General features: G+C 49.2%; 1 protein-coding gene across 2 annotated transcripts in view; it reads right to left on the bottom strand.

Moving 5' to 3' along the window:
- The window catches only part of STAB2 (stabilin 2), a 162721-nt gene that overhangs the window by 4766 nt on the left and 136104 nt on the right, over positions 1 to 21851 (bottom strand). For both annotated transcript variants that reach the window (XM_060025489.1, XM_060025488.1), the window contains 13 exons: positions 20361 to 20510; positions 18490 to 18594; positions 17079 to 17186; positions 15151 to 15344; positions 13907 to 14048; positions 10004 to 10137; positions 8274 to 8439; positions 8022 to 8128; positions 5394 to 5513; positions 4466 to 4606; positions 2285 to 2392; positions 1225 to 1353; positions 124 to 240 (listed from right to left, as the gene is read on the bottom strand). In XM_060025489.1, coding sequence (XP_059881472.1) covers positions 124 to 240; positions 1225 to 1353; positions 2285 to 2392; positions 4466 to 4606; positions 5394 to 5513; positions 8022 to 8128; positions 8274 to 8439; positions 10004 to 10137; positions 13907 to 14048; positions 15151 to 15344; positions 17079 to 17186; positions 18490 to 18594; positions 20361 to 20510 — 1721 coding nt within the window. The remainder of the gene's footprint in view (positions 1 to 123; positions 241 to 1224; positions 1354 to 2284; positions 2393 to 4465; positions 4607 to 5393; positions 5514 to 8021; positions 8129 to 8273; positions 8440 to 10003; positions 10138 to 13906; positions 14049 to 15150; positions 15345 to 17078; positions 17187 to 18489; positions 18595 to 20360; positions 20511 to 21851) is intronic.

Here is a 21851-nt window from a genome sequence, read left to right as displayed (position 1 = left end):
TGCCAGGAGACACGTTCTAGTAGTGAGATTTCTTGGTGCAGAGCTTTCCACTGAGATGTGCTGAAAGACATCGTTCCCCTGCACCCCAGCTGAACCTGTTCCTAGATAAAAACACACACTCACCATGAAGGGGTCGTAGGAAGGTTCTGGGGTTGCTGAGGCTGTGTTCTCGTACATGGGGTTCGAGATATTCTCGGGCTGCTGCTTGCCGAGAGCTGCCACGTCGATATCCTCTTCCGACTGCTCGGAAACACAAGCACAGGGCTGAGCACCACCAAGTCCCCGAGGCAGGAGAGTCTCATCAAAATTGGGGGGTAAAGCAAGCCGCCCCCCCACCCACCTCCGGGAGCTTTTTCCTTTTCCTTTTATTGAGATCTGACTTACATATAATATCATGCACCAATCTTAAATGTTCAGTTCAATGACGTCTTAATACGTCCCCCCAGGTATGACCACCACCCAAGTCAGCATATAGGGCATCTCCATCCCCCCCAGGAGGTTCCCTCATGCCCCTTGCCCGCCAATATCCGGTCCCACCCAGGGTAACCGCTATTCTGACTCCTGTCACCTGGAGTGGTTTTGCCTGTCCTTGAACTTAGCATAAAAGGAGTCATACAGCACATGCACTTTTGCTAGATGTGATGTTTTATAAATCATGTATATGGTGCTGATAAATACACAGGCTGTCTGCCAGAAGGAAATGACCTGCTGCCTGGGGGCTGCTGGTAACCCTGGTCCCCAGTGTCTCCCCAGGGTCACCCCACCATCAGCCGAGACCCGCTGACCTGGATGTGGGCTCAGCAGTTCAAAGAGGGCCAGTGCGTTTCCCTGGCTGTGGCGTGAGGCCCCTGGCTGTGTAGGTCCCTACCCTGTCCCCACCCTCAGAGTCGGCCTCGAAGCTCAGATCAGTCCTGGTGGGTGCCTGTCTTGTGAATCCTCCAAGGTGAGTGGCCTCCTGGGCCCCTGGTGAATTTGCCTCCAAGCCAGACCCCTGGCACGAAGGGCCATTGGCAGCGCATCACCCTCCTCCGTGTCCTGTCTCGGCCAGGAAGAGGGCCTTGGAGCTGCCACTGCTGCTCTCTTAGGGGCAGAGGCCCCACCCAGGAGACGGGGAGTGTGTGCCAGGCGCCCAGCTGCCGGTGAGCTCTCTGAAGCAGCCCAGAGCCAGGGGCTGGGTTTCAGAGAGGACCCCCGTGCCCATGTTCCCATTTTTCTCCGTCTTACCTCAAAATGCTGAAAGCCAATTGTTCTCCGGTTTAATCGAAAGTAAGAATATGCAGCCAGAGCGATGGCTCCAATGACCAGGATGATGGCAAAGAACATCCCCGTTCCCAAGCCAGCGTGGCTTGAAGTCTGAACACAGAAAGGGGAGCGGTTGGTACTCAAAACTGTGACTTCCCCAAAGAGGTGTGCTTTCTGGAGCCTACCCCATTCTGGCTGGCCTGAGGCATCTTGGTACCAGTTGGGATAAAAATAATGATAAAATTGTTAACATGTATCTAGCCCTTACTATTTCCAGGGTCTGTTCTAAGCCCCCTTACACAAAATAATCCATTTAAATGTATAAAAACACAAAGAGATAACAATTTTTATTCTTTCCACTTTCACATGGGAGAATGGAGACACAGAGCGGGTAAGCACTTGCCCAATATCACACAGCCTGTGAGTGGTAGAGGTGGGCTTTGGAAGCCAGCCTGGCTTTGGAACTTATGTGCTTAACCACTAGGCTGTGGAACTTCCCAGCAGCCAGCTGTGCTCGCCCCTCCCTCATACTTATAGAATAAAGTTAGAATACTAACATCACCACCACCAACCAACCACAGCCGACCAACTCTTATATAGCATGTACTATGTGCCAGGGACTGTCTTCATTATTTTATATTAACTCGCCCTCCCAAGAACCCAGGGAGGAAGGCATTACGACCTCGATTTTGCAGGTAAGAAAAATGGGGCTCAGTGATGTTCTGGGGCTTGTCTAAGGTCACACGGTCACGAAGTGGAGATGCTCAGGATTTTCACTCCCTTTCCAGTGGTTTCTCCATTGGCCCATCCTGCCCTTTTCATTCAGCAGATATTGATGGTGACAGGTGTTATGTTGCTAACGCACTGGAGTGGGGGTGGGATGCGACAGGGCCCGGCATCCCTGAGGCCAGCTGCCGTGGATGGGGGAGGCGCCTCCAGTATCCGGAGGAGGGGTGGACAGGGCTTCCGGGAGTAGTTTGCTTCTTGGGGAGTGGACATTGGGATTCCCCGTGGCCCCTCACCAGGAACCCTGGATACTCACCACTGGGGTGGGAGGTGCTTTTAAAGGCCTGGAAATGACATGAATAATCCCATTGGAGGCAAAGATGTCCCACTGCAGAATGGCTCTTCCATCAACGAACCTGGTCTCCTAGGGGAGATGAGAAGAGGCTGGTGGAGATCTCTGACCACCTGACTCTTACTCTCCATGTGGGCAGCCCTTTCATGGAGGAAAGTTGTCCAGTTTCCCCGAGGTTGTGGCGCCTGGGCTTCAGGCCAGTCCTCACTGACAGGTAGCATAGGACTTGCGCTCACCCTCTGGACAGCCCAAAACACATTAGTAGCTCTTGTGCCAATTAGCTGATCTAAGAGCTGCAGAGACCCCAGGAGGTCATTCTGTCCAGCCCACTTGTTTAACAGATGAGAGTTCAGAAGGAAAATGGTATGTCCAAGATCACCCAGGTCGTAGGTGGCAAATCCCATGCCTCTGGATTCCAGATCCACTGCTGTGAACATCACACCACACTGTTAGAAAGGGATTTTAAGTGATCTAATTCCTTGCTAATCAAAGTGTGCTCCACTGGCTTGTGGCGTGGACAGTCACCTGAGAGTGCTTAGAAGTGCAGAACCTGAGGCCTCACAACCCACCCACTGAATCACAACATGCATTTGCACAAACCTGTAGGTGATTAAAATGCATAGTAAAGTTTGAGAAGCACTGGTCTAAACTACTGATCGTCGGTAATAAAGATCATTTATTAGGTAAAAATTAAAAGTAATTCATTTAGCTCTTGCTACATGTCAGACACTATTATCACACGTCGAAAGACTTGAATCACTGAATCTCCATAAAAGCCTATGATTTGACAAAACTGCAATGAGGTATCACCTCACACCAGTCAGAATGGCCGTCATCAGAAAGTCTACAAATAATAAATGCTGGAGAGGGTCTATCCAGCAATCCCACTCCTGGGCGTATATCTGGAGAAAACCATAATTCGAAAAGATACACGCACCCCAATGTTCATAGCAGCACTATTTACAATAGCCAAGACATGGAAGCAACCTAAATTTCCATTGACAGATGGATGGATAAAGAAGATGTGGTACATATATACAATGGAATATTACTCAGCCATAGAAAAATGAAATAATGCCATTTGCAGCAACATGGACTTACGGTTAACGCAGGGGAAAGCTAGGGAGGAGGGATATATTAGGAGTATAGGATTAACAGATATACTCTACTATATATAAAATAGATAATTAACAAGGACCTCCTATATAGCACAGGGAACTATAGTCAATATTTTGTAATAACCTGTATGGGAAAAGAATCTGAAAAAAATATATATAATTGAATATATATATAACTGAATCATTTTGCTGTATTCCTAAAACTAACACAACATTGTAAATCAACTATACTTCGATTAAAAAATATATTTTTTAAAAAGCCTATGATTTGAACATCATGGTTGTCATGGTCACATTACCACCACCACTATCACTACTTCTAATATCACTACCACCACTATCATCCCCACCATTATCCATCATCATCAACAAAATAATCATCACCACCACAACCATCATCATCATCAACACACCACCATCATTAACATCACCATTATCAAAATAATATCGCTATTATTACCATCATAATTATCATCTTACCAACATCATTAACACCACCATTATCAAAATATCACTATTACCACCATCATAATCATCATCACCGCTACCACCACCACCATCATCATCAACATCATTAACACATCACCAACATCCCTGCTTTTCAGATGAGGAAATCGGGACACTGAGAAGTGAGATGACTTGTCTAAGTTCCTAGAGCTAGTGAGTGGCAGAACTGGTTTTCATACGAGGGTCATTTGACTTGAAGGCTCACATGTTAACACCTAGGATAGGCTGGCAATCTCACAGAAATAAGGGCAGAGAATCAGACTGCTTTAAAATGGTTTCATTTAAAGCTGGTTCACCAGCTTCTGGGGCTGGCGGTCACCAATGGCTTATTTCCCAAAGGGTAGGGGCTGCCTGTCAGGCAGTGTGGTGTGTTCTGGTGCGCAGCTAGTACCGCTAACTGCAGCTTCGGAGTTTACTTTCACATTATAAGAGTTGCCATCTATTAAGCACCTACTCTCTGCTAGGAGCTTGGCATATATTATCCCCACTTCCCCCTATAAGCCCAGAAGACTTTTCATACCAGTTGGCGCTGGTCCTGGCTGGAGGTGATGAGCAGCTGGCTTCCCAGCCTAGTGTGCAGGACGGTACCGTTGACAAGGTCATTGTAAAAAAAGATGCTGACATTGGCGAGATGGTGCTCGATGTCCCGCCCAGACAGAGTCTGAGAGCAAAGAAGAGACACGAAAACGGTCTTTAAAGGCCAAGCAATATTTTCTCCTTTTAATGACGAGGATGACCCAGGGAAAAAAAATCACTTCGCAAAGCCTTGGTTTTTCTGCCTCCACTTTGAAAGTCATTTTTATGGACAAAGCAGAGCTTCCCAGTGGTGTCCTGGGAGGAATGGGTCTTGAGTGGGTAACAAGTGAGCAGAGCTATTGCTTCTCTCAGCCCTCAGTGGGGTCTGGGCTGTCAGAGCCCGTGGGTGGGCTGAATAAACACTGCCAGTTCCTCTCTGTGCCGTGACATGAAAAAGGTTGATGTAGTCGATCAGTTGCACCCATGGCCCTGGTTCTTCACCCCTCCCCGTATCCTTGCCCTTAACCACATCATCTGAGGGCCTCCCACTCTGACTTTGGGCTCAGCCACATGACCTGTTGGGCCAGTGGCATATTAGCAACTGTGACCAGACGGGGGCTTAGAAAGCACTGGCAGGACTGGGCTTGCTCTCACCACAAGCCCGGGCTAGCCTGCTGGAGGATGAGAGCCCTGCGGAGCACAGCCCCAGACAAGCCAGCCTAGGTAACCTGACGGCCAGCCCGGCTTAGACACACGAGCACGCCTGGCCTAGCCCGGAAGAACTGCCAGCCGGTCTACAGCTGTTGGAGCTACATAAATGTGTGGCCACTGCGTTCTGGGGTCGTTTGTGGCCTTGCGCTATGGTGGTGATAGGCCGCTGATACTGTCTAGAAGCGCTAGCCCAAAGCACAGACGTCAGGAGCCCAACTCACCTCATTTTCCCCCAGCCCGCTGTTCTGCGGCACAAAGAGGGTGCTTCGGATCGACAGGTCAGTCAGGTGTTTCAGAAACGCCCGGCCTCTGGCTGAGCTGTTGGAATAGGCCAGCACTTCCTGGGGAGAGGAAGGAGGTGGTCAGACGGGTCAGCCTGGTGTGCAGGGACCGGGGTGGCTGGAGAGGGTAGCATCACCCCTCTGGGAATATTCCTGCTGGTCGTCCCAACTCAGGCTGCCACTCGTCCGCTCTTCTGTCTGACTGCCCCTTGAGAAGACTGTAGGAGGAGTTTTCCTTTCCTCAATAAATCCTCTGGTCCCAAGTCACGGCCAGATCACAGGCCATTCTCAACACGACAGCCCGTGTGGTCTTTGAAACGTTAAGTGAAGTCTTGAGTCTCCTTTTGTCAAAACCCTGCAAGGGCCCCCACTTCTCCCAGAGGAAAAGCCAAAGTCCTTACAGTGGCCCGTGAGGCCCAAACCATCTGGACTGTTGCTCCTCTGACCCCGTGCCCGGCTGTCCTCTCGCTCACTCTGTTCCAGCCACACTGGCCTCCCTGACGTTCCTCAAGCTTGCCCAGCACTCTCCTGCCTTTCATCCTTTGCCTGGTTGTTTCTTCTGCCTGGAAGATTCTTCCTCCAAATCTGCACGGTTAACTTCCTCTCTTCTGTTCACACTTTACTCACGTGTCACCTTCTCACTAAGGCCTTTCCTCATCACTCTGTGCAAAATGGGAACCCTGGGCTTCCCTGGTGGCGCAGTGGTTGAGAGTCCGCCTGCCGATGCAGGGGACATGGGTTCGTGCCCCTGTCCGGGAAGATCCCACGTGCTGCTGAGCGGCTGCGCCCGTGAGCCATGGCCGCTGAGCCTGCGCGTCCGGAGCCTGTGCTCCGCAACGGGAGAGGCCACAGTGGTGAGAGGCCCGTGTAATGCAAAAAAAAAAAAAAAAAAAAGGGAACCGTGTGGTTCCCCTTACCCTCCCCACCCCACCCCCCATAGCCTAGATCATCTTCTAGCTTTCAATACTATTTATTTATTTATTCTGTTTATTGTTTGTCTATTTTGTTCACTGATATATCTGAAGCACTTTGTAAGTACTCAATAAATACTCACTGAACAGATTTTAAAAAGTCACACTACCCAGTTCAGCTTTGTCATTGTGCAGAGAGTACCGCTGACACCCAGAGAAGATAATTTGCTGAAGGGCACGTAGCCAGTGAGTTTTGTTCTACACCATCTTTTCTCTGAGATGCTGTCACAAGCCAAGCTCCCATGCAGCACAAGTATTGGTTTGGGTGTTTACCTTTAGAGTATTTACGGTAACGCTGAATTTTTAGACGAGTTAGGTGGATACCTTTGGTCTGTGGAAAAAGGCTCGCCATTGTGGGGTCCTTGGTTTAGCTTCTGCCCTGCTCCTACAAGCCCTATACTTATGCTCAGTCCCCCTCCTTGGCTATGTCCTTGACCTTGCTAAGCCTCAGTTTCTTTATCTGAAATGGGAATAACAGCAGAAGTGACTTCATAAGGTTGCATAAGGATTTATTCCTTCTAGCAAGTATTTATTGAGCACCTACTATATGCCAGCCACAAGGCAGAGAAAATCCTTTCCCTTATGGAGCTTATGTTCTATGAACCAAGTGAAAAGGGCCCTGAAAGGGCTCAGTACAATGCCCCGTGCGAAGGAAGTGCGTAAGAAATTTTAGCTATTGTTATTAAAATTATTAGCTCAGTTCTTTCATCAGTCAACACCAATTCCTTCTCTAACAGGTGCTTTCTCTTCATTGGACGTGACTTGTAGAATATTAAAGTGACTTTAAGTGCAGTGCAGGAATTCCCTGGTGGTCCAGTGGTTAGGACTCTGCGCTTTCACTGCCGAGGGTGTGGGCTCGATCCCTGGTTGGGGAAGTAAGATCCCGCAAGCCGCATGGTGCAGCCGAAAAGAAAAAAAAAAAGTGCAAAATGCAAGCTGACCCCGTGTTGAGAATTTGGCTCACTGGGTGACCACCAGGTAGACTTAGCTAACTGTGCCCTACCCTGTCCACAAAGATAAAAGAGCATCTTACTCCTCCAGGGCCGACTCTGAAGCTGCTGTAGTTGCAGACAGAGATAAGAATACCAGCTAATACCAGTATAGCATTTTGCATCTGCTGGCCACAGGGCTAAGCACTTTATAAATATTAGGTCATCTATTTATCACAGTGCTATCATCATGGTGCTATCATCATCTCCATTTTACAGATGAGCAAACTGAGGCTCAGAAGGGAGAGTAACTCATGTAAGGTGATGCACCAAGTGGCAAACCTAAGCTTCAGACTCGGGCAGTGAGGCTCAGTGTCCACGCCCTTTTGAGACTTTTTTTTTTTTTTTTCGCTGCGCCACACGTCATGTGGGATCTTAGTTCCCTGACTAGGGATTGAACCCACGGCCTCTGCATTGGAAGCGTGGGGTCTTAACTACTGGACCGCCAGGAAGTCCCTTTTTTTTTTTTTTTTTTTTTTGTCAGTGTCCATGCTCTTAACTATGACTGTGAACCTCTGTCTTCTTTGAAGGACTCACCTCTCTAATACCTGCTTTGAGGCAACCCCTCCACCCCGAGGCGAAAGCAAACAGACGTGGCACATACATACCGTCAGGAAGTTTGTGAGCGAGGGGAAGGACATCAGGACCTGCAACAGATTTCCACTGCACGAGAAGCCATCTCCCACGTAGCCTGCCTTGCAGGTGCAGTTCACATCTGGAAGGCAGGAGCACACGGGGGCCCGCCCCAGTGAGGCAGGGGCCTGGGCTGCCCCATCTCACCCTGGGAGGTCGGCTGGCCAGGCTGAGGATTGCTCAGCAGCTGCATGGCCTGGAATCTAAAGTGGTGTGTGGGCTGTTACCCTTCATCCGGTAGCAGAAGACATCCCACATTTCACTCTTGTTGTTTCTTGTTCCGTAGTCCACTATCCCAATGATACCAGAGCCGCAGTTCTGGGAGGAGTAGGATGTGGGGTAGGCTACTCGCCCACTGTCCAGCCAGCCTGCTGAGCAGAGGTGGTACTTGGCCTGTAGGGACACAGATGTGGCCATGGGTCAGCTGTGATTTCATATTTGTTGTGGAGTTCTTTGGGTAACGTCTGACACCCCCATCAGACTGAAAACTCCATGGAGTTTGGAATTATGGCTCATTTTGCCTATTGTACCCCCGTGCCTGGAACATAGTAGGTGTTCATTAAATTTTTGTTGATTGAGCCATTGGATGGATGAAAGTGGTGCCTTCTCTTTCCTGTAGGTGCCCGGGTCCTTCACACTCATTTTTCTTCCCTCTGCTCTCGAGAAAGGATTTGCAATCAGCTATTTTTTCCCTGGGTGCAAATTCTTCTGCTTATGGGTTGATAGAACTGTAACGGATCATCAGTCATCATCCTCACCATCATCACCATCACCATTCACTGTAACACTTATTGAGAGCTTATTCTGGGCCAGGTTCTGTTGCAAGGGCTTTTCACGTGTCAGCACCTTTCACACTTATATCAACCCTTTGAGATAGAAACTTAAAAAAAACCTCTATCATATAATTGAGAAAACAGAGGCAAAAAGGGTTAAGTAACTTGCTCAAAGTCATACAGCCAGCGAGTAGCGGAGTTGAGATTCACACCCATGTAGTCTACTCCAGAGCTCTTAATCTTAAAAACTGAGTTCCTACTGTGTGCCAGTCACTGTACCATATTACCTTTAGTCCTTATACAAACATGCCCGGTGGGACAGAGGTTTCAATGGCTTGATCAAGGCCATACAACCAGCAAGCAGGAGAAACAAGAAATTCTGACCCTCCAAGATGCTGGGTCCTGGCATCAAAGGCTTTGCTCCTTGGTAAAGAAACGTCAGGTCTGAGGATCTGGTAGTGATGGAGGTTGGAGGGCAGTAACATCATCCTGATGGACAGTGGTCTCCTCTACTCCCAGTGAGCAGTCACTAGCAGGTCACTCAAAGTCGCTGACCTTTCCTAATTGGCTTCTGGTTTTAGAGGCTAAGAGAGTAGCCCTGACCAGAGCTCCATTTCCTCCCTGCCTGTGGCTGAGAGCTGGGGCATTTCCCATGTACTCCCTTCACAGCCCCTCCAGACAAAGAGAGCCCCGGCTATTCCAGAAAACTCAGCTGCTTTGTGGGTTCAGGGAGACCCTAGGCTTGTGGTTAACTGATCTCTTTCTGGTTTCCATCTATGAGGTACACACTCCCAGTCTGTGCCTCTGCCTCGGTGGTTGAATGTCATGATCGAGAGCAGACTTTTGGAGTCAGGGGTACCTGGAATGCTGGATCTGCCACTGCTTGGCTGGGTGACATTGGACACATTACCTTTCAGAGCCTCAGTTGCCCTATCCGTAAAAAGATAGGAATACCTACCTCCAGGGATGTTGTGAGAATGGACAGTAATGTCAGGGAAGCACCCCACACTGTGCCTGACACACGGTAGACTCCCGGTGGACATGACGAATCGTTATTGCTCCAGGAGCTCCCTGAACTCCCCGCTCCAGGAAGGCAACAGCCTGAGTCTCCTCTGTGTCAAGAGGAAGCTGCATCTCCTCCCCTGAAGACCCTGCCTGCACAGTGCCCGCCAACTGGGCCCCACCTTCTGGGCGTAGGAGAGCTGGTTGTAGGTTGCCATGGTTGCAGCTTCCTTGGTACAGGCCTCTCTGGCTTTGTCAAAGGTCAGCTTGTACTGGCCCAGCGGGGAGCGTAGATGGAACACTCCAGCGGTGGTATCTAGAAGGGGGAGGAGAGGAATCGTCCAGGCCAGCCCCCCTGGCTGGCCGTGCTTTCATCAGAGGTTTTCAAAGTGGGAGGCTGACCGTATCCCAGGGTTTCTTGGGATGCCACTCCCCTTCGAGATGTCATTTAAAATACTTATTTCTTTTCTAACTATGAAAGTAGCACGTGTCTGGTAGAAATCTGGGCCGTACGGAAAAGAAAAGAGATGAACAAAAATCACCTACAGTCCCGCTCTCTGGAAATAATCATTACTCCATGGCTAACATTCTGATGTACTTCCGTACAGAATTTTTATTTTTGTAACTTTTAATGTTGATGTAGTGTCACCTTCCAGTCTTTTCCCCTGTCCGTTTACATGTCATATATACCACTAGTGTGGCAGTATGCTGCATATTTGGTTTTTAGAAATCTTTCTTATAACGCGAAATCACGATTATTTCCCAATATTATACATTTTCTCTGGCAACATAATTTCCCCTTGACACTTTTAGTTGAACACTTTTTGTGAACTTCACAGCCATGAAAAAAAAATACATAAAAATGAATTTCTGCCAAGGACCCCATGTGTTTTCTGATTGCCACTATGCCTTTACAAAAGCTTTCTAGCCATTTTCCCCCTAAGATACTAGAAGATTTTAATCCTTTTTAGATAGTTGGTATCTTTTTTTAACCAGTTAATGCAGAGACCAATGCATGTGACTTCAAGAAACAAGTCAAATTTTTATATTGTCAAGTTCTTTATCAAATGCCACTAAAAGGGTACTTTCTACCCCCAAAAGAGCGAAGTTTAAGATTTTTTTCTTTCTTTCTTTTTTTTTTTTTTTTGGCTGCCCGGCTTGCGGGATCTCAGTTCCCTGACCAGGGATCGAACCTGTGCCCCCTGCAGGGGTCCTAACCACTGGACCACCAGGGAATTCCCAAGATTTTCTTCTTTGACCGCAGACAATAGTATATTCATCCACAGGCCATGTAATCTTGTCAGCCACACCTGAAATATAAACACTTACCAATATAACAGCTTGGGGAAGGACGGAAAGGTGTTTAGCCTTGTCTCCTTCCCAAGTCAACACGATTCTTTTTTTAAAATTAATTATTTTTTGGCTGCGCTGGGTCTTTGTTGCTGTGCACAGGCTTTCTCTAGTTGCAGCGAGCGGGGGCTGCTCTTCGCTGCAGTGCGCAGGCTTCCCTTGTTGCGGAACACGGGCTCTAGGCATGTGGGCTTCAGTAGTTGCAGCACGTGGGCTCAGTAGTTGCAGCGTGCGGGCTCTAGGGTGTGTGAGCTTCAGTAGTTGTGGTGCGCGGGCTCAGTAGTTGTGGCTCGTGGGCTGTAGAGCACAGGCTCAGTAGTTGGGGCACATGGGTTTAGTGGCTACGCGACATGTGGGATCTTCCCGGACCAGGGCTCGAACCCGTGTCCCCTGCACTGGCAGGCGGATTCTTAACCACTGCGCCACCAGGGAAGTCCCCACAATTCTTAATGGTGCCCTTGAGTGGATATAACAGTATATTTGATCATCCTTTACTGTTAGATATTTGTTATTTCTAATTTTTTGTGATGTTAGGTAATGCTGGGATGGTATGTTTCCCGTTATTCAATTCTTAGATTATTTCAATAGGATGTGTCCCTTGAATGTCATGAGGCTCTCTGCACACATTGCCGAATTGGATGCCACAGAGGCTGTGAGTCTGCCCTCCTCGGAACTGTGTGAGAGTAGGCACTTCCTCCTGAGTGTGGGATGCCTCCGTAGCCTGCCCACCGGGACAGCTGAGGCATCCCAATGCCATCTCGTCTTCTTAAGGGTAACCACTCAGCCACAACAGAAGGTGGGTCCAGTGTGACGCTCAGTCACTTAATATCACTACCATCACTGTCTCAGGATTCATAAAAAGTAGAAGAGAAAAACCCCCTGGAGAAGATGGGCGATGTTCCACGAACTGAATAGATTCAGTGAGTTGTGGGAACAGGCAGGACTGGCTGAATGAATCGCGCCCTAAAGAAAAAAGCCAAGCACCTCTTGACTCCACACTCCTCCTGGCAAATGACTCATGAATCAACGTCCCTGGTCCCAACTGCTCATTCTTGACCCCATCCTAAATAACAACCGCCTACAGAATCTCCCTGCTTTGAAGTCCCACCATCACCTTGAAATAGAACTTGGAAGATCCATCATCACCTTGAACATAGACTGTCCTCAGCAAAGCTTTCACAATTCTTGGGCCCCCCACTCCCAGACTGCATTAACACCACCACTGGGTTGGTCTCTCGAGATGGAAACCTTACATTATGGTCGACCCTTTCCTTTTCTTCACTCTCCATGTCCACGGTGTGCCCTTTTCTCCCTCATCTCACTCCTCTTCCCCGCAGAGGTCCTGTTACCTTGGGGTCATAGCCTTGATATTATGCTGTCCCTCCCACCATCGCCTCGTCCTTCCCAGCTGACCCCTGATAACTGCTGTCCCTGAGTCCTCCCAGCAGAAAGTCTTGCCAGCTCCTCTGTGCATAGCTCAACTCCAGCATCTTTCAAGCGTCTACTGTAGCCCCAGGCCTCTATTCAGCTCCCTGGGATTCCCTCTCTCATCCCACCCAGAGATCCTTCCCTTCTCTATTCTTTTTTAAAAAAATTTTATTGCGGTAAAATACACATAACATAAAATTCGCCTCTTGACCACTTGAAGTGTACAATTCCGTGGCATTAAGTATTTACATGTGCAACCATGACCACTGTCCATTTCTAGAATGTTTCCATCGCCCCAAACAGAAACTTCGTACCCATTAAAGAATGAGCCCCTCTCCCCACCCTTCAGTAACCTCTATCCTTCCTTCCGTCTCTCTGAATTTGCCTGTTATAGGTACCTTCTGTCTGTGGAAGAGTACAATGTTTGCCCTTTGTGTCTGGCTTATTTCATGGCGCATGTTTTCAAGGTTCATGGACGCTGTAGCATGTACAGAATTTCATTCCTTTTATAGGGTGAGTAATGTCCCACTGTATACTGCATTTTATCTATCCGTCCATAGGTTGAACATTTCAGTTGTTTCTGCCTTTTGGCTGTTGTGAATAATGCTGCTGTGAACGTGGGTGTACAAATATCTGCTTGAGTCCCTGCTTCCAATTTTTCTCTAACCAGCTTGCTCTCTCCCTTCAGTTGCACCATCAGCATGAGATAAATCGCTATCTTCTGTCTTATTACCTTTCTTCCCCCGGTCTTATTGATTAAAAAATGTCCTCAACTCCGTTGGGAATCTCCTTGCAAGAAGAGACAGTGTCATATATTTGTCGTATCTCCTGTGTATTTCTCCTGCTTATATTTCCTCCACTTCATCCCCAAAATGGACTTGAGGTGTCTTAGGACTTGATGCGTGATAGGGACTGAATGTCTGTGTCCCCCACAAATTTGTATGTTGAAATCCGAACCCTCGATGTGCTTGATGTCAGCCTCCACTGGGTCCTGGGCAATGCATGGGCTGTTTGGTCCCAGTTTGTTTTTTAAGATTTTTTTTTCCTGATGTGGACCACTTCTGAAGTCTTTATTGGATTTGTTACAACATTTCTTCTGCTTTACGTTTTGGTTTTTTGGCCTTGAGGCATGTGGGATCCTAGCTCCCCTACCAGGGATCGAACCCACCCCCCTGCACTGGAAGGCGAAGTCCCAACCACTGCACCACTAGGGAAGTCCCTGACCCCAGTTTTGAATACTTTTTCCTTTTGCTCTTGCAGAGGTCCCTTCCCCATGCCTGAGGCCAGGTGCTTCGGGCCACACTGACCTTGGAAGTGGAGGTCAGCACAGTCGGCGTCGGCGTGGCACTGCCCATTGTCCTGCAGGCAGCGGTCGATGGGCAGCTGCTCCAGTTCACAGTCCAGCCCGTCTCCCACGTAATGACGTTTACATTCACACTTGTGCTTGCCCTGGGGGGGAAGAGTGGGAAGATGAAAAAGGCCCTTCTCTGGGCCCCCAGAACCCCATGTACTCTGCGGGCCACCATCCAGCACAGGAGGTGCTCAGAAGGGTAAGAAACATGCCTGTACGGTCCGGTGGGGACTGAGTTACTGCTCCGTCTTGCGTTTGCACAGGCTCAGGATGGAATGTCCTCCTTTACATCTCAGCTCAGATGTCGCTTCCCTGACTCCCGGTCCCTTTTTATCACACTGGCCTGATTTTTGTTCCTCCTGACTCTTGGCCCTCTCTGAAGGTATCTTGTACACTCATTTCTGTACTGAAGATGCCCCCTCCCCCTACTCGTGTATAAGCTTTTGATCGCTACATCCTTGGCAGCTACAACAGCACAAAGGAGGTGCTTGATGACCGTTTGTTGAGTCAATGAATGATCCCATTTAACGTCCACAACAATCCTGTGAGGTTCGCAGTATTATGAGGCCCACTTTGTGAATGAGGAAACTGAGGCTCAGAGAGGTTAAGCAGCCAGCCCCAGACCACACAGCGTGTCAGGCCAGGAACAAAGACTCAAAGGCTGCCTGACTCTGAGTTCATGTTTATAACTATAATATAATCGACATCATCTCCCACCATCTTTCCTTCCCACCAGAGAAATGGGGCAACAGGGCACGATTCCATTCTAGAAAGACCTGAGTGAGTGCCCAAACTGCACTTTTCCTGCCACCTCTTACCAACTTTTTTGGTTTTAATTAATTTTTATTTGGAATAATTTCAGATTTAGAGAAAAGTTGCAGAGAGAGAGTCTCCTTATATCCTCCACTCAGTTTCTCCTAACGTTAACATCTTCCAAAACCATAGTTCATTGTCAAAACTAAAAACTTAGTGTTGGTGTATTATGATTAACTAAACAACAGACTTTATGTGGACTTCACCAGCTTTTCCAGTAAGGTCCTTTTTCTACCACTTCGTATTTAGCCCGCCGACTTAACAAGAAATAGACTCACGTGGGAAGAAGGCTTAGGAAGAGGCCAACGGTAACCCGAGTAGAGAAGCAAGGCTGAGCGAGGCACAAGGGCTCCCCACCCCCAATTTCCCCGGGGAGACGAGACTCACCGGGCCGGTCATCTGGCACGTGGCATGCTCATGACACCCGCCATTGAGGCCGTCCGCACAGGGGTCTATCTCCGTGCAGCTGTGGCCATCTCCCTGGTAGCCCTTCTGACAGCTGCAGGAGACCTTCGTGCCCTTCTGGGAGCACTTGGCGACCTTTGCACACCCCCCGTTGTTCTGTTTGCAGAAATCCACAACTGCAAGAGCAGAGGACAAGGGCTCAATGAACCACGCTCTGTGTAACACAGGCTTCAGATGGAGGTGTGGGTCACCCCAGGACCAGTGGCGCTGGGCGAGACAACGGGCCCCAACATTGCAGTGCCTTCTCTCCCTGTGCCTGGTGGCCTCTGTGCTGCATTTGCCAACACTAGTGTCCTGTGGCGAACACCCTCATAGACCAGGCCTGGTGACATCTGTCTGCCTCTGCTCTTTTTTTTAATCACATACTTTACTTTGGTAGTAGTTTTCTAATGAGTTTGGGTTTTTAGTGTTAGGACATAGTCGCGCGCGCCCGCGCGCGCGTGTGTGTGTAGGGTTAGTGCACTAGTGAGCACCTTGTGACATAGACATTGTTACCCCCATTCTGCAGATTAACAAATGGAAACTCAGAGCTTAACTGACCTGACAAAGGCAAACCAGCTACAACGTGGAGGGGCTGGGATTTAAAGCCAGGTTGGTTTGACTCCAAAGCCCGCACTTTCCCCACTGTTTTGTGTGCCCCTTAACCTTTGTTTTCTTGATCCCCCAAATTTCAACCTAATAGTAGATTAGCTCCAGCCTCAGGAGTAGCTGGAAAGCGCTCTGATTTCTCTCGTCTGACTTTTTGGCTAGAGTGGTGGCAGCCACTTGAGACCCTGAGAGCATGAACATGAGGACAAAAGGCCTCGGCCTAAGGCTGGCAGAGCAGAAAGACAGAACCTGGGTCTTTGCTGCCACTGCTGTTGCTGAGCTACTTCTAGACTGCCTCGTAGCAGATCACAGAACAACAGGTATAGCAAGATCTCAGTTCTGTAAAGAAAGTATATATCTCTATATGAAGATCTACTCATGAGAGCAGTTAGAAAGTATGCGTGCCCAGGACTAGTAGCTTCCCCCCAGTACCTATTGTCTTCTTTTTCTATAGTAGTAGATTTTCAGCTGGGCTTCATGGTTGTCCAACTGAAGACTACATTTCCCAGGCTGCCCTGTCCTAGGTGTGACAGATGATGAGGTTCCAGCCAATGGGGTGGAAGCAGACAGGATTTTAGCCTCTTCTAGGTGTGTCCTTAAAGGGAGGAGGTTTGCCTCCTCTCTCTCCCTCTCTATCCTGCTGCCTGGGATGTGCTTTGGTAGTGACCATCTTGGGCCAGGCAAGTGAACGATGGCAGAGCAACAAGATAGAAGGAGTCTGGGCCCCCAGGTGACCTTTCAGAGTGAAACCCTATGTTAGCCCTGGATGCCTCCATGCAAACTGCTATAAGAGATAAAAATAAACATTTAAACATCTGCCTTGTTTGTGCCACTGTTCATTTGGGTCTCTGTGTGGCTGAACCTATATTGTAACTACTAGAGACAGAGACATTTCAGTGTTCAAAGTAGTTCTCACCGAGTGGTGAGAGCATGTGTAGGTTTCACTGTTGTTTTTTAAATACTGTAGTATAGTTTCTCAATTTTTTTGAAGTAAGACTGGATTATCTGTAAAGTCACAGAAATACCATAAAACAAAGTGCATCACAGTTGGCAAAGCAGTTTCAAAGTCATGACCTGGGAAGTGGGCAGGTCAGGCATGAGCAAACCCATCGAGGAAAACTGAGTCGCAGAGAGGGTGGGTATTGCCGAAGCAGTCCGAGCAGGAAGCAGAAGGGCTGGGATGGAGCCCAGGCACCCTGACCAAGAGCCGCTCTGCTCCTAGCACCTCGCTGCTATTCCACCCATGCACGGATGGGACCTACCTGTACATGTTATTCCGTCCCCTTCATAATTCAGGTTACACTCACACGTGTTGTTCTCCTTACAGGTGGCATGAGCAGAACAAGGAGGCATGCACACGAGGGGCAGAACTGCAAAGAAAGAGGTCACCATTCATTCCACACCATGATGTGAAGGGTTGGGACCCACCTAAGGCATCTTCCTGAGACCCCATCTGGCCTGCCACTGTGTTTCAAAAGTGGCCCCTTATGGCAGGTGGACGGGGTGATTTGCTAAGGTCCCTCCCAGCCTGGAGATTCTGAGATTCCGGAATCACTGCTTTGTATTATTAAGACATTACTTCTGAAATGTTATCCAGATTAAAATGCAAATATGTTACCATTAGGGGCAACCAGTGAACACTTTATACCTCAAAGTCCGCTAGCAAGGGTGAACTTAGCAGATTAGCTGTTTGGGCCTAAGGGCATGGGGTTCCAGAGGAGATGGTTAAATTGGAGGAGAAATTCCAAGGCCTTCTGTGGGCGCTGCAGAGCCTGGGAGAAGTCTGGGGCTTTGGTGGCTGGAAGGGGCTGCAGTATCAGGAGGCAGCATGAAGCCACGGGAGGAGGACCGGGGAGAGAAGAGGGGGAAGAACTGAAGTTAAGGGGACTGCTGGGCTGCTGGAGCTTCAGGTTGCTGATGCCCACAGGAAGAGCTTGGTCTTGCCCTTCTGCCCCCAGGGAGGATGAAGTGACAGTGCTTTACATTGGAAAATTCAACCTTTGACCGGAACACGAGGCTTGGGCTTCAAGGGAGGCCTCAGAAAACTGACAGCTCAGTGAGGACCAAGGTCATGACAAGGATGACAATGACGGATGGTGATAATGGAAGCTACTGTTTCTGAGTGCCCCACATGCACCGGACACCCCGAAGCCATGACCCCGACCCTCACAACAATCCTCCCCCGAAAGCCGTGCAACAGGCTCTCTTTCTTCGGACGAGCGCATCAAGCCTCGGAGAGGGTGGCTTAGCTGCGGCCGTTCGTCTAATAAGCAGCTGAATCAGGGGTCATATCCTGGACTCCAGGGAACAGCACGTTTTCTGTGAAACCCTTCACCTCTGTGTCTGCACACATCTGGGCCTGGACCACGATCCCGAGGGACCCTTCCTGCCCAATCCCGTATACTTTGCTTGAGGTGGGTCCTTCCGTGATTGACAGGACTGCATGCTGGTTTCGTGGGTTTGAGTTAAATCTTGTCATCTAGTTTCCTTCACGTCACCAGATCTCTGGACCCTGGGGCCACACAGCCAAGTCATCTATTCCTCGTGGAAAAGGGAACCCCTGCTTTGTTGTTTTTTCCCGATGTCGCTAAGACCCCCACCCTCAGTCGGCCGCTCTCGGCAGGGTCCGCTGCAGCACAGGGCTGCCGGCAGGTGGCCGCCCCCAGGACAGACCTGTCTGCGTGTCACAGAAGCGGCCTGTCCACCCCGTTTCACAGACGCACTGCCCAGAGCCCGTGATCCCGTCGTGGCACTGTCCGTGGTCCGAGCAGCCACAGGCTGTAGAGCGAGTTGGAGTGTGATCAGTCGGCAGAGGTCAGGGATTGAAATGCAGTCAACCAAGCCCACCGACCACATGCTGGCTGTGCTGCTGGTTCGCAAGGCACCGTGTTTATCCACGTCCATTCACTCATTCATTTATAGCATTCATTCAGACTTTCAAAAAATAACCAACTCAGGGGCTGTCATGAGGCAGACACTCCCAGGCAATGAGGTTACAGCAGAAAACCCAAGACATAAGGTCCCTGTTCTCAGGGAGCTTACAGTCTAGCGGTACCTGGTTATCGAACACGTAATTATAAATACAGTGATTGTTGTAAACACAGAAGTAGAGGGTATCATGGGGTATGTAACTGAACAGTAGGGGGAGGGAACATCATCTGGGCCTCCCAGCAGAGAAAGGGACTGAATGGTCAAACCTTCAAGAAATATACCAATCCTTCTGCTTCTTACCACCTCCAGCAGCACCACTCTAGCCCACGGCATCACCGGCTCTCACCCAGAACGTGGCATTAGCCTCCCCAAAGCTGGCCCTGCTTCTGCTCGTGCGCTCCCATGGTGCACTCTCCGCGGGGCAGCTGGGGTGGTCCTTTCCAATCTGCTCAGGACAACCCCCACGCCCCCCATTCACAGTCCTTTACTGGCCGCCATCACACTTAGATTAGACGCTGAAGACCTGTCTCTGGGCAAGAAGCTCCTATGTTATCTGGCCCCTGGCGACCTTCAGATTCCTTCTTCTCGCTTTCTCCCTCTTCTTTGCCCACCCTGCTCAGCCACCTTGGCCGCTCTGCTGTTCCTTGCAAGCCAAGCCCATGCCTGCCTCAGGGCCTTTGCACTTGCTTGTCTCTCTTCCAGGAAAGCCATTCCTCTAGCCTGCACTGTCCATCAGAGCAGCCGCTCATCACACGTGGCTATCTAAATGTAAACTAATTAAAAAAACCAAAACTCAGTTCCTTAGTCACAGGTTTTGAGTACTCAACATCCACTTGTGGCTAGCGGCTACCATTCCTTGTGGCGGAGTTACAGAGCATTTCCATCATCACTGAAATTTGACCGGACAGAGCTGCTATTGACAGTCCCACTCCTGGCCCCCTCACCTCTGTTAGGTCTCTACTCAAATATTTCATGAGATGTCTTCTGGACCAGTGCCTCCTTTCTATCTCGATTCCCTTCATCTGCTTCATCTTCTTTATGCCTTTCTATCTATTTTTGTTTCTGTCATCTTTGTTTCCTCCCTTTGAATGTACACTCCTTGAAAGCTGGGATTTTGAAAGCTAAGTTCTATAACTTAGAACCATTCCTGGCTTTTGATCAAGTCACTAAGCCTCTTTGTGCCTCAGCTTCTTCATCTGCTAAGTGGGGATGATAAAGAGTACCCACCTCAGAGGCTTGTTGTGAGGATTAGATGGTACAGCATACCTGCCTGGCACATAGCAGGCACTCCACACACATTAGCTGTCAACATTAGTAAGGACTCAGCATATATGTGATAGTTGAATGACTGAATGAGTGTTGGTCGGCCACAGCTTGCCTTGGTGGCTGCAGGGGTTGTGAGTTTCACTTCTAGAGGGGAGGCTCTTTCAGTGGATGGAAACTGGGAATATATCCAAGGAGGAAAAAAGCATGTGAGGGCAGGCAGATGGGAGGTGGGTGGCCGGGAAAGAGAGGAAGAAGGATGCTTCCAGCTCAGGTGGATGGTGTGCATTGGGGCAGGGAGCACAGAGCCGAACGACAGGCAGGAGCTCAGGGGAGTGGGTGCCACATACGCTGACAGTCAGGCCCGAATCTCCCTGGCCAGCACAGCTCACACGCTGTCCCGTTGAAGCCGGTGTTGCATTTACACTGTCCCGCGGGTGAGTACTGATCGAGGCAGACACCCCGGTTGTTACATGGGGTATCTGGTCCTCCAGGGCAGGCTGGAAGAGATGAAACAGCAGTGACTCAACAGCCTCCCCAGACCCAGAGCAGCTCAGCGCCTTTGTGAACATGCTGCTAAACTGTCCTCAGCGGTGGGTTCTGTCCTCTGTGGCCCCGGGGACATAGCCACAGAGTGTCACCGGATGTTCAGAGCAACCCACTGGCCTATGGCTTAACTATATCTGATAGGGGGGCTTCCCTGGTAGCGCAGTGGTTGAGAGTCTGCCTGCTGATGCAGGGGACATGGGTTCGTGCCGTGGTCCGGGAAGATCCCACATGCTGCGGAGTGGCTGGGCCCGTGAGCCATGGCTGCTGAGCCTGCGCGTCCGGAGCCTGTGCTCCGCGACGGGAGAGGCCACAACAGTGAGAGGCCCACGTACCGCAAAAAAAAAAAAAAAAGAAAAAAAAGAAAATCTATCTATCTATCTATCTGATAGGACTGGCAGAGCAATATACTGAACTGTGCACTGTATTTGGGGGTCAGGAGACCTGGATTTGTGTTGATCTGGGCTGAATAATGAACTTGCTCTGAGCTTCGGTTCTCTTAGCTCTAGAGGAGGAAGGGGAGGGTGATGACAGAGTACCCACTCTGAGGATCAGATGAGACACTGTAACCAAGAGCGTTTGAAAATATAAAGCGCTGAACACATATAAGGGATGACACTGACTTTTATCAGTGGTCTGTGCTTTAGTGATGGACAGTGGAGTGGAGGCTGAGTGATTGCGTGGACTCCCAGCCCAGAATTTTCTCAACTGGACCATGATGAATGGAGTATGCGTGGTACTTAAAACCATGGCTTCTGGAGACATACTGTGGGACCTTAAGCATGCTTCATATCCAGTCTGTGCCTTGATTTCGTCATCTGTAAAATGGGGATGACAGTGGAACCTACTTCCTAGGGGTTGCTGCGAGGTTCAGATGTTCCCATATATGGGAAGTAGCACTCAATAAATGTGCCCACTTAAATCAATGCATGGTGGATGGGAAGTTCTATGGCATTTGTTATGCTTTTGCTGCTGCGTTATTGGCTAGAAGCCGTATCTAGACAAAGGGGTTTCAGGAGCCCTTTCCTGAAAGGGTGAGGTGAGGGAGGGAGGGCGATGTTACACATAACAGGGGAGATTTCAGGAAATAATGGCCCATTCATATCACACTGGTATAGCAACCTGCCAAGGTAGATGTCTTTAGACGCGTTTAAACTAGCATGCTTGTCAGTATCATAGACTGGTGTCAGAAGTGAAATATGGTGTTTCTAACCCCATGGGAAATGTCTTATGCTATAACATCAAGCAGAAAAGCATGACACGATTTACAATCTATGCACAGTAGAATCTCAACT

The sequence above is a fragment of the Delphinus delphis genome, chromosome 11 (assembly GCF_949987515.2).
Source record: "Delphinus delphis chromosome 11, mDelDel1.2, whole genome shotgun sequence".
NCBI lineage: Eukaryota > Metazoa > Chordata > Mammalia > Artiodactyla > Delphinidae > Delphinus > Delphinus delphis.
The sequence above is the reverse complement of the archived record's forward strand: the minus strand, read 5'-3'. Positions and strand labels throughout refer to the sequence as shown.